Raw genomic sequence first — 13,640 nt, 5'->3', positions numbered from 1 at the left:
ATTGCGATCCATTTCTTGTGATGTTCCACATGGGTTGCTGCTTGGTCCCCTACTTTTTATTATGTACATGAACAATTTTCCCGAATTTCCTCCCATACTTCTTTCTTTCATATCATTTGCCGACGATTCTGGTATTTTCTCCTCTCGCAAAAATCCACACCAACTACTAAATATAATAAATTCGGAACTGAAATCGGCATGGATCCATGCAAACAGGCAGTGGCGTATAATGGGGGGGGGGGGGCAAGGGGGACACGTACCCCGGGCGCCACTACTTGAGGGCGCCAAAAACGAAAAAAACGAAGGAAAAAAAAAGAAGAAGAAGAAGAAGAAGAAAAAAAAAAACTTTGCCGGACCGGGGGTTGGGGGGGGGGGGGGGAGGGGGGGGGGAGGGTGGGGGGCAGGGAGAATGGGGGAGGGAGAAAACCAAATCAACCACAAAAACAAAAAAATGACAATGTGTTCACACAAGAATTCCATGTTTTGTAAGCTGAAATTTCGGCTCGCTCGCCAAAATTTATATACACATGTATATAAAAAAGAAGATAAGATCAAAACATTATGATGACGCGGACAAAATGACAATGTATACTAGCATTGTGTTCACACATGCCATCGTTAGAAGGCAACATGATGTGCACGGAGCACCGGCTGCAAATTTATTCCTTCGTTCTGAAGCGATCGCCCATTCGATCAAACGAGAGCGCCAAAGGTGTCGAACATATCGGGAGGGGGAGGGGGCGAAAAAAAAATCAAACAAGATAAGAACAAAACATAATGATGACGCGGCATTATACAAATTTCGGCTCACTAGCGCATATCTTTTCTTTTTTTTTTTGTTCAAGTCCTCAGTTTGTTGGTATAAATCGTTATCTACAAGGTCGTCACTTTATCTTGATTGGAATTTTAAGATTTAATAAGTAAAATATGACAAAAATTCCATGATTTGTAAGCTGAAATACAAAAATGTTTTGCTCGCTCGCTGCGCTCACTGCCAAACTTTATATCAAAAAAAAAAAATATTAACAAAACTTTATGGCGCGGAAATATGCAAATTTCGGCTCAATCGTGCTTACTAATTTGGAGTATTTTTTTAAATTCCTCAGTTTGTTGGTATAAATCGTTATCTTAATAAGGCCGTCAATATATATGTTGATTAGAAATGTAAGAGTTGATAAGCCAAAAAATGATAAGAATTCCCTGTTTTGTAAGCTGAAATACAAAAATTTTCGGCTCACTCGCAGCGCTCTCGCTAGAATTTATCCCAAAAAAGAAGAAAAAGAGGAGATTAAAACATGATGATGCCAAAAAATATATTAAAGAATTCGGCTTGCTCGCTACGCTCACTCGCCGAAATTTATCTGAATTTATTACATTTAAACTACCCTCAAAAGACCCCTTTTAAGTGCTTGAGAAAGCATATCATGTGAACTTTTCTGAAGTCCCTACCGGGATGGGGTTGGAGTTGAACTCTAACTTTTTCAGAAATTATAGTGGCGCGATTTTCGCGCTTGCCCCAGGCGCAGTTTTCCGTAGATACGCCAGTGCAAACAGGTTATTTTTAAATTTCTTGAAAACCAACTATTGTATGTGCTATCTAACCGTCCATTATCATCCTTGCCAGGCCATTATTATACTCTTTGATAATGTGCAAATAGACAAAGTCACGAATACAAAAATTTTAGGCCTACATATAGATGACAAATTGAATTTGAGAATTCATATATTATATGCTACTTTGGTAAATTTCTTTCCAGAAATGTTGGCGTTATCAATAATATAAAATCTATATTTCCAAAGAATATAGTGCGTATACTACTGTATACTCAACCCTTGTACTACACTATCTCATTTATGGTGTTCTTGCCAGGAGAAACTCAGTAAAACTTTACTTGGATGAATTATTATTATTCCAAAAATGCGCAGTGAGAATTATTTTTGTGGTGCAACATCACGTTCTAACACTATTGAGCTTTTCTATGAAAATACATTTCTAAAAGTACATGATATACATTCTATAAATCTAAGGTCCATTATGTACAGAACGAAGGATTCTGAATTTCCACAGGTTTTTTCGTCACTTTTTGTTATAAATGAAAAAGTGCACAATAACTGCACTCGGCAGTCTTCTTCGTACAACTGCCATACATTAGAACCAACTTTAAACGCAATACATTTGCTTTTGAAAAAGGTTGAATTTCAGGGGTTATCAGGATAGTAGGACTACTGATGTGCGGTTTATAACATAATGGAAAAAGATTTCCACCCCAAAAATTGATCTAACCTACAATATCAACAACTTTCATGTACAAGCGATAGCGGCCATTTTGGAAAATGGCCACCATTTTTGTCACAGGTCGAATTTGAGATCATGTTGTGTGGACAGTAAAACTACTGAAGGGTGATTCTTAATGCATGAAAAAAGATTTTCATCCCTAGAATTGATCCCACTTACACCGAAATGTCAACAATTTCTAACGAGAAATGGCGGCCATCTTGATATATGGCCGCCATTTTGAAACAAGTCAAATTTGAGATGTTACCTAAACAGTAGAACTACTGATGTGTGGTTTATAACATAATGGAAAAAAATTCCATCCCAAGAATTGATCAAACCTACAATATCAATGACTTTCATATGAGAGATGGCGGCCATTTTGGAAAATGGCTGCCATTTTTGTCACAGGTCGAATCTGAAATATTGTGTGGACAGTAGAACTACTAAAGGGTGATTTTCAATGCATGAGAAAAGATTTTCACCCCTAGAATTGATCTCACCTACAATGTCAACGATTTCTAATGAGCAATGGCGGCCATCTTGAAAAAATGGCCGCCATTTTGAAAAAGGTTGAATTTCAGGGGTTATCAGGATAGTAGGACTACTGGTGTGTGGTTTATAACATAATGGAAAAAGATTTCCACCCAAAGAATTAATCTAACTTACAATATCAACGACTTTCATATAAGCCATGGCGGCCATTTTGGAAAATAGCTGACATTTTTCGTCACAGGTCGAATCTGAGATGTTTTGTGGAAAGTAAAACTACCGAAGGGTGATTCTTAATGCATGAAAAAAGATTTTTACCCCTAGAATTGATCTCACTTACACTGAAATGTCAACAATTTCTAACGAGAAATGGCGGCCATTTTGAAAAATGGCCGCCATTTTCAAACAGGTCGAATTTGAGATGTTTCTGAACAGTAGAACTACTGATGTGTGGTTTATAACATAATGGAAAAAGATTTTCATCCCAAGAATTGATCTAACCTCCAATATCAATGACTTTAATATATACAATGGCGGCCATTTTGGAAAATGGCCGCCATTTTTGTCACAGGCCGAATCTGTGATGGCCCTATATCTAAAAATCACCACTGGGGCATAGTCTACACGCATGCCAAATTTCGTGCTTGTTTCACCAAACCCACAATTCTTTCACCTATCTGCCGTACTATATAGCTGGAATGGTACAGTGAGCAGGCCTAGGGCAGCCCAACCTGTTGACTGAATTAATGAAACATAATACAGACATCTGTAACATAGATCAATATGACTGTGACCCAGTTTACAAGTGAAGATGTTTCCAGGTACATAGGGCCTCTATACTTCAAATCTTGCATATCATGCTATATAGGGACTTACTAAAATTGTGATAAAACAAGTTAAGTGATTAGTAACAAAGAAGGAGATAGATTTAGCAAAAAAGAAAAAAAGGAGAGGATGGAAGTGATGGCTACACATATACACCGCAAAACAATCTCGAGTGCTTATTTCAAGCCTATCTTTGGAAGGCGAGAAACGGTAATCTTGCTAGGTATTATAACAGATTACCATGTTGGTATTTTCACTTTCCCACAGATATATATATATATATATATATATATATATATAGAGAGAGAGAGAGAGAGAGAGAGAGAGGGGAGGGGTGGTTGGTAGAGCTGGAGGGGGAGAGAGCACACAATGCACAATAACAAATACAATATTATTTAATGAAATGAAATGAAATGAAATGCATTGAAAAAAATGTTTACACAAGATATAATAGCATAGTCTAATGTGATAAATCCTACAAAATAATCCTATGAAGGATAATAATCTTCCTAAGTTATTCAAGGCATTCAGTGTAAGATTTTCATTTTCAACAGAGACAATAATTATTTCTATGCACACAGCGAACCAAGCCATTCGTTTAGCAGAATGAATTTCCTACGTTTGATCACAGTATTCACTAGGGTACTTGCTTATTTTGTACTTCTGAAGGAAATTTAACAATAAATTAAAGATCATACGCAGCTTTGCTGTTTCATTCTTTTGATTTATTAGCGTTTTAAAGATAAGTATGTCGTCTATGTATCATGAATCTTTTTCTAAACCATGTATTCACACACAACACTAAAAATCAAACAAACAAAACAAAAACTTTTTTTCTGGTATTGCACAAATTAAAGATGTCTATTAGAATATTTCAGGAAAATCCGTGAGTTGTCCCCATAAGCGGTAATCTCAGGGAAGCGTTGAAGATTTGCCTTCGTGGGTTTTGCAAGAAATGGATTCCCACTCTGGGATTTATACTATTTCATAATGCCAAAAGACAATCTCGTTCTGAATAGGTGTTACGTAATGACATAGCTAAGTTGATCAGATTTGAGACAAAATAATTTCATGATCAACAGGCATCAAAATATCCTCGTATATTTTGCCAAACACATTCAGCAAAATTAAATATGTTACATTATGTTTCTTATGCCATATTTTAAACCAACTGATACTATGGTGTATGCTGTTTGTTTTGTTTTGTGGTTTTGTTTTGGTTGTTTTTTTTTTGTTGCATTTTTTGAATGTCAAGATCTGATGAATTTGTGTAAAATGTTAATCTCTTTCCACATGTAAAATTAATATCAATATCAGCAAAAACGTAATATCTCTATCCTCCGACAATTTATATCTACATTTTTTTTATCATACTCTAAAAACGCGTTCATCCGAAGGAACTTATAATAAGCATTGCTTCTAGTTAGTTCCGTCACATTTCTGTCGCTATAGTTATGAACCTAAGTTTTGGTTCCATCGTAATTGAAAGATAGCTTTGTTTATACCATGGCATTTACTTTTGTCACTAGTTTCTATTTTTTTTTTATTGTATTTTAATGATTTCGATATTGCTCTGTCCTTTTAGTGATGTGTATTGTATTTGGTTGTTGTCGTGAAATAATAACGAGAAATAAATCTAGATTCAAAATCATTTATGTGTGATGTAGTGTCGTTTTTGCTTTATGATATCCTCACAGGGATCTAGCTACCTGAACATTCTGAAGGAGATAACATCATGTCGACTTTAGGAGTGTGTACATCATCCGGGAAATCTAGTATCAACGGTCTCCTTTCAAAATTGAACAGAGAAATTCGTGGTCTACGATTTAGGTTCATTGATCTGCCTAACAAAAACTTGGACAACTACCAGTTACCAGCTGATGAGATTGATGGGCTAATTCTCTGCCACACCATCCACAATCGCCGTTTCTCCATCACAGATGTTCCGGATGCCCTCTACAATGAATTCCTACGTCACGCAGCTAAGAATTTTGGTAGGATTCCTATACTGTACTTTGTTTCACTTCTAATCTAAATTATACAAATCTAGAGATGCAGATTAGCTTTAACTCACTGGCCAACTTTGGGATGGTCGAGTGTAGATGACACATTTTCAGTTGTTCATGACAGTATAGATTGGGCAAAGATGATTACAATGAAGGTATTCTTTGTGCAGACATGAAAAAAGAAAGATGTATTTACTTTATGTGTCAATTAATTGTTAGCGTCATTGTAATCGCATTTAACTGCGTCCCGTTACGTAATTATTCTGATGAATCCCATTTTCGTCATGTTCATAATGTTACGCGGGATTTTTTTCTTTTCTTTTCGACATAATCTGTATAGGAAAATCCAAAGTTGCTGTGATTGCCCATGACTTCAAGGGGCAGTTCAACTGTAAGGATCGTTCTGGGCATAATCCCCAGCTGAAAGAGACGAGGATGGCTCACTTTCGCACCGTACAGCCGACAGTCTTCAAGCTCTGCTCCCTCGCCATTATCTGCGGCCGACTGGATAAGAAAATGGAGATGGATACGGAGGACTGGAGCCAACTGGAAGCCTTCGCCGCCCGTGTTCTCCCGCGCTGGGGATGGCTCCAACACCAACCACCTATTCCGAAGGCGGTGATGGTGTTGGTCGTGGTGGTGGTTTCCTTCCTCATTTTCCTTCTTGCAGTCTCTTTACTGTACCCCCATGATGCAGTAATTGACCAGAAGGTTTACACCGTACCGATTCTAATACTTGTTTCTTTGTGTGTGATGAGAGTCGTGTGGATTCTTCATCAGAAATCAAAATTTGTCAATGAGAGCAAAGAATTGGGACAATTATTGCCGACGACAAATTTATGTCGTCGTCCGATACATTCTCGGTAAGCCTATACCTTTCTGTGGTAAGTGCATTTTCGTTTCTGGTAGCAGTGTATTCCAGAGGCGATCAAAACATGAACTTGATGAGTATGTTTCTTGTTTGTTGGCAAAGTTGTTTCACTATGCAGAAGTCCTGCAACATCTGCTTTGTAGTGCTGCATTTATAGATGATCATGTCATTGCTGGTTTGCTGAATACATTGTTTGTCGTTGTTAAAGATAATGTCATACATGTGCATTTCTTGCCAGAATATGTTTTAAAATGCTAAAATTCCTTATGATAATGTTTGCTGTACGTCAGTCATAGATCATGTGTTTGTGTATATGTTTTTATAGTTTTCATGAGTAATATTTCATGATCATCAAAAATACTTGTAAACAGCCCACATGAAAGGAAAACGTTTTTATAGTCAAGATTTGTGTATAGTGATATTTGGTTTGCTTTGGCTTGGTTTTATTTGCTTTTTTCAAAATTTTATTACGAAATGACGTCGTTAATAATGAATTTCAACGTTGCTGACTATGAAATATATTAATGTAAACAGAACTTGCAAATTTGTTATCAACGACGACTAATCATTGCCAATCGAATGAAAGGGATATTCATTCTGAAAAGGGATATTAGGCTGAAAAGGATACAATAAGGCTTAATAGGGATATCAGGCTCAAAATGGATATCAGGCTAAATGGGATATGAGGCTGAGAATGATATTAGGCTGAAAAGGAAATATTAATTACAAAATATTCTCAATAGAGAGAAGTCTACCTTGATCCTATAGCTACTCATGATCACATCGGGAAATATAAGATGAGTCTTAAGCGCGTTAAATATCTGCCGCCTGATGAAGTTTGCCAGACATGGCATGTAGTGATTATGTTGCACATTAATGTTTTACGTGTGTTGTTTCTTCAAATGAAAATGAAAAATAAGTGCTGAGCACTTATCGCACCGTCAACCGCATCTTATCTTATCGTACATTATTAGAGAATCAATTATAAGATATACTTTGAAGATGTATTCCAAAGATGAGTTAATTGTGACTATCGAATTATGATGTATCCCTCTAATTCTGTCTCTCAAAAAGATTCAGCTGATCATAATAAGTTGGTTCCATTTTGAAACAATGTGTCTGTGTTTTTTGTTGGTTTTAGTTGGGGGGGGGGGGGGTTGCATGACAAAACTTGATGGAACAAAAGACTGGACATGTCTCGGATGGTTAGTGGCGCTCTGTCCGTCTGAAACTCACCAGCCGACGTGAGCAGAGCTCTGTTGCAGACAAGTCCTGTGTCTTCTTTGTTACATTTCCGACTTCTATGATAAGGATTTTAATGTGTCCTGTGATCTAGGTGCATCATACCCACCTCCTGCACCCAAGTCTTGTGTCAGAGCACCGAGCTAGCACAATCCGGAGGTCTCGGGTTCGAATCCCGATGAAATCCCATTTTTTTTTTGCTAAATTTTCCACTTATGAATTATATGCATTTCTGGTCAAATTTCCTTTGTCTACATTTGTCATCATTATAAAAAAAGAGTAACATTTCTCGAGAAGGAAAGTGATATTTTACTGGTTAAGGTAGAACGTTCAAGATACAGTCAACGTCTTTTTTTTTTCTTTGCAACTGATTGACAAATTGCCCCTATCTATATACTTTTCTCTTATCAGTAGAATCCAAGGGTACTAGCGAAAATCCTTCCACTTATGTGAATATCGACTTACACCCGGCAAAGCAAAGCCATGTTTATGTCCATCCGGGATGGATTTTTTTCTTCTTCGACTTAGCCATTTTTCGACTTAGGTGAACTTTACTTTCTTTATTTCTGAGTTTTACCAGCTCTGATATGGTTTTGGATTATTATAGATACTCTCAGAACTAAATGCTGCATAGTCATATAACCTTACGATTAGGATTAGCAGATGTGTGTTATTTGATGTCATTGTATATGTCATGTTGATTACCTTGGGGTATATACACCATGTACACAGAGATGGGTTGATCTTGCGATGTTTGAATATGATTCTATCTATGCTGTTAATTCTGTTCCATTCTATGCGGTGTAAAATACATTAATTTTATCACAAACTATCAGGGTGATAGATACAAAGCACTAATGTAAATATCAGGTTTTGTATCCGACTAATTTATTCCAGACATGATATCAATGCACTTCTATACTTTCTTAAACACCTTGACTCATTTCGTCTGTGGATGTATCCTCCAGTATTATTACTATTATTTATTACATACAGTATGATTAGTACTGTAGGATATTCTCAGTATTGTTTCAGTATACCAAGACACTAGCTGATGGTTCAGTAGCCCTTGTGGATATACACCGCACTGCTCATATAAGCACCGTTACTTGTAAGAAGATTCACTCTTTGAGTGTAAGTTCTATTATAGATATGAGTAACTTCCTGTTAACATTAAGAGTTTTCACTGAGTATATGTTAATGTAATTTCCTCTTTGCTTGTATTCAAGGTATGATGCAGACATAGATGCTCAATTTTGTGAGTAGTCGTATACATGATGGTCATCTAAAAACAAACAAACAAACAAACAAGCTAAAATCCACTCGAAATATTGTTAATTTAGAGGAGTATGAAGTTTGAAATAAATATTTTGTCTCCAATAGTTACTGTTCAATGATAATTCTCATGCATGTGTGATACGTTGTGAACAACGGTACATCAGTGTAGTTGTAGGGTAGAAGAGAAGGTCCCTCCTTTGTATGTTTAAGGGATAACTCTTGTTAACAGGATAAGTCTTCAGCTGAAAAAAAATATATATATCTTACTAGTATTCATATCAGTCGACTGTGATTGGGGGTTTATGGTCTACAAAAGTAATTATTGTGTGGATGTAACGGCAATTCGGAGTTGCCAGGCTGCAGTCGATTAATATTTTATGGGTGGCGGATTTTATGGGTGGCGGTCGGTCATACATTTCTGTCATGCAAAACATGGTCGTCCACGGTAGCATTTTCAATGATAATATCATTGAAAATGATATCTGTGATAGCTATTATATATTATATGATAGCTATCACAGATATCATAGACTTCTTCGTCGTGGAATAAAATCCACTCCCTGCTGAACATGTATACATCCGGGGCGCTGTGGTATATTGGATTACCTAGACTCCCGACTCCGCGTCGGAAGACCCGAGTTCGATTCTCGCCCATAGTGCTTACGTCCTCGGACAAGATGTTTTTACCCACCATGTCCCTCTCGACCCAGGTGTATAAATGGGTACCTGGCAGTGCCATAGGGTAATGATAATGGGGGGCCCTCTAGTAGAGTAGTGACAAAACTGAAGAGGCTACCCTGGGTAAATAAGACATTACATGTATTATATCCGACCGACAACCGACCACGGGAACCCCCCCCCCCCCCAAGTGAAGCGCAGACCCATCGCAGACCAATTTGGTTGGTAATCACACACACATACACACACACACACACACACACACACACACACACAAACACACACAACAAGCTTTATCACAAGCAAAATCGTAAAGAGACAAGAGGGTAGAGTAATGTTGAAAAAATGCATTTATTTTGATCAAGTTTAATCAAGACGTTAAGTGTTAGTCAAGATATTGGTGTTATGGCTTTCCTTTATTCAATAAAATTGTTTCTTTGTATGCGTGCGTTTATGTGATCAAGCAATTACATTAATGAGTAGAATGCAGTCAATTATATTTGTGTGTAATTGTTTCATTGTGAATAGAACTTTTGAATCATTGAAAGAATTGAAATAAACGCAAACAAAATGATGAAGGTGGTATATGCGTGTATGTTTTTTAATCTTATCTCTCTGTCTCACTGTATAGGCCCTATTACTATAGTACTTGCTCAAGGAAATGACAGCTTCTTTACTCCAGCGCCGCAGAGGCGACAGACGAACATAGCTATAATATGAGGTGGGAAGATCTCTTCCCACCTCCCTGATATGAGTACTCTGGCGCCAAATATCAGCGGAAGGTGTCACTCAGCTTGAAGCACTAGGCCTACATCGGAAGGCTTGCGGTGTGCGAGTGCGTGTGGGAGGGGGTGAGTCCACCAACACTTGAACCCCCCTCCTCGTTCACTTGAGGCACCCCCTTTCGGAAATAAAGCGATAAACGACCCCCCCCCCCACACACACACACGAATACACCCGCCCCTTAATAAAAACAACAAATCATACACATTCAGCTGCTGCTGGTATAGCTCAATAAAGCTGAAAGATGCTATTGGTTACCCCGATCGATTACCTGGTCAAAATGAGTTGCGCATTGGTGACTTTCAAAGACTGTAAGTAAATGCCTATGAAGTTTGACAGGGGAAAAGGTTCAATATTTCGATTGGCGGACCGGTTGGGGGCAAGAAGACTTCCACAAACAATAGGGGGTCGAGGAGTATAATCCCTCCAGTTATCTCTCAACCCCTGCGTAGAAAGAACCAAAATTCGGGTGATCCAGAATCAAGCGTACGGGGTTCCTAATCTGGACTTTTGGCACCAGGCGGAATTCCATTTCCGGCAACTCCTTGCAGAATCTGTTTAGAGAAAAACACCGTTTAACCATTTATTCATCTAAATGGTCGGACAATGCATGTCATAGGTAAGCTTTTATGTATTTCTGTTTTGGCACACATCCTTCTTCTTCTTTTTTTTTCGATGAAGGAGCATCCTCGAGTGCGTTGTCCAACGGAGCGATGAGTTACTTCAATACATGTTAATTAGCACACTATTGCTGTTGCTGACATCTTTTGGACATTTGACTTTTGTCGATGATGCATTAACCACAAGTTGATTTGGGCGGCACGATACGTCGATACGTATTTACTAGTACATGTATTTGTTGTTTTGTAGTGATATTCTGTACATATCAAGGGGAAAATGAACACGTTGTAGATTTAAAAGTTCTCATGTTATCAAAAATAAATTATTATAATATACAAAAAGATTGATAATAACAATTAATCAATTGTCTCTCTAATTGTATTTGCAGGAGCACTCCTCTTCATTTTGGGATATGCAAGTAAGTAGCCCCACCTTTAAGACGCGTGTATTCAAATAACTGATCCGATTTTTATCCTGTTAGCCGTTTACAGTGCGTGTGAAAGACAACATTTATATCTAGTGTATCAATTGCTTTAGTTTTATTAACAGTTTTAGCGAATTTTGAGGCACTCTAAAAAGCTTTAAAAAACCCCGAAATATCTCAGTCACCCAGCTTCAGTTTATGCGTGTCATGATAAATGACAGAGAATACTCACCTGGCAACAATATAGAATTAAAAGAAAAATGTTGATACACTTTCTGCAAACGTGTGTAAAGTAAGAACACGTTTCTGAAAATTAATTCCTTGCGTCAATCCTCTGTCGTCATATGTTAATAAATGCTCTAATGGAAGTGATTGAAACAATAACATGTCGCTTCTAAACTTGATAGGTTCCTGCAAAGTTGTTTAAAATATTTCATTTTTTTTGGTGAGAATTTAATTCGACTAATTTTTAATCTGATTTATGACAATTCATACCTATGAAAATTAAAAATAAACATGATACCGTGCGTTCATAATTATAACTGCTTGTGTATTTAGCCATATCGTTATATATATATATGTATATATATATATATATATATATATATATATATAATTAACATGTAGCACATCTTTGAAACAAAGGAAGAAAGAAACAAAAATGAAACATCATTCTTCAACAATGTTAAAGGCATCACTTAGCATTTGCATATGAAACAGAAACCCAGCTTTAGTGCTTCAAAATAGTTCTAAAATAGTAGTTAGGCATAGAAACAACCAATGTGGAAATTTGAAACAGTATAATCAATTTAAGTATTGTTAAATATTCAAAATCTGAACAATATTCCTAGTTATAACAAAAACGTTTGTACACTCTTAAAACATCCGAGTCAGAACTGACCCGGAACTGGGTCCGTTGGGGTCACACACCGGGTAAAAAATATCATGGAATTTGGTCATGAAGACCCCGAATGGGATCACCCTGACCCAATTCATGACTCTGAATGGGTCATATCTGACCCAATTCCTTGTCATTTCTGACCCGGAACGGTGTGTGACCCTAACGGACCCAGTTCCGGGTCAGTTCTGACTCGGATGTTTTAAGAGTGAACCATCTACAGTTATGGTTTAGTGTAAAACGTAATGATATCTCCTTACATTTTTAGGCTTTATTGCGAAAATTTCTATATAATAGGGTGTTTTGTGATACAACTGACCTATACATGCATCACATGTGATATCTCGAATATCTTTTAAATCATGGCCCCCAGTGGTATAAACAATACCTTTAACATTGTTTCCCCTTAACTGAAGATTACGTCAACGGCGCTTCGCAGTGCCGCAGAAACTGGCAGAAGTACGGCACTGCATGCTACTACCTCAACAGCAACAGTCTGAACTGGGAGGATGCACAGAGCTGGTGCGAGACACAGGGCGGGAACCTGGCCAGCATAGCAGACAGCGGAGTCAACAATCATGTCAGAAACGTCATGAGTGGCTACTCCAAGGCACATATCGGTAAAATTATGTGTATCACTGAAGCTGTCTATATTGAAATGCATGTTATTTTGTATATGTGTGTGTGGGGGGGGGGGGTATGTGCGTTGGCTTAAGGGGATATGGTACAATTTCGGTTGAGATGGGGCTTCAAGTTTCCAACGTTTGTTGAAAATGATTATTTTTAAGATATTGAGAAACCAGGCGTCCTCTTATGAAATATGGAATAGCATAGAGTTCTAAGAGCAACTCAAAGTTTATTTGATGAAAATCGGTTTTGAAATAATATGGCTGAGATATCCAAAACAAAACAATCCTAACAAAAGGTGGAACCATATGCACCATTATTTAGATCGCGTTGTTTTGCTTTGTTGATGGATATCTCAGCCATTTCAAAACCGATTTTCATGAAATAAGCTTTGCTCTTAGAATATTGTATGCTCTTTAACATTTCATGCAGTGATTTCTTAAGTATCTGGCAAAAAACAACAACAAAAGTTAAGAATTGATTTTTCAAGTTTACCAATCATATCCCCTTGATCGGTCATAGCCAGAGTAATTAAAACTGGCCTCCTTTGTTTGTGAGTTGGGACCTTTCCTTGCTTTATAGAACACTTGTAAAATATTTCTTTTAATAGTCTTACCTTC

At 37.3% G+C, this 13,640-nt stretch overlaps 1 protein-coding gene across 1 annotated transcript in view; it reads left to right on the top strand.

Moving 5' to 3' along the window:
• Positions 1 to 6,033: 6,033 nt before the first annotated feature.
• Positions 6,034 to 13,640, top strand: part of LOC139720640 (uncharacterized) — a 31,363-nt gene continuing 23,756 nt past the window's right edge. The window contains exons 1-3 of the mRNA XM_071631997.1: positions 6,034 to 6,224; positions 7,806 to 7,870; positions 12,810 to 13,013. Of these exons, the coding sequence (XP_071488098.1) occupies positions 6,034 to 6,224; positions 7,806 to 7,870; positions 12,810 to 13,013 (460 nt within the window). The remainder of the gene's footprint in view (positions 6,225 to 7,805; positions 7,871 to 12,809; positions 13,014 to 13,640) is intronic.

Source organism: Diadema antillarum, unplaced genomic scaffold (genome assembly GCF_040938485.1).
Source record: "Diadema antillarum isolate AM-2024a unplaced genomic scaffold, OU_Dant_1.0 scf00000131, whole genome shotgun sequence".
NCBI lineage: Eukaryota > Metazoa > Echinodermata > Echinoidea > Diadematoida > Diadematidae > Diadema > Diadema antillarum.
Note: the sequence above shows the minus strand (reverse complement) of the source record. Positions and strands in the feature narration are given on the sequence as shown.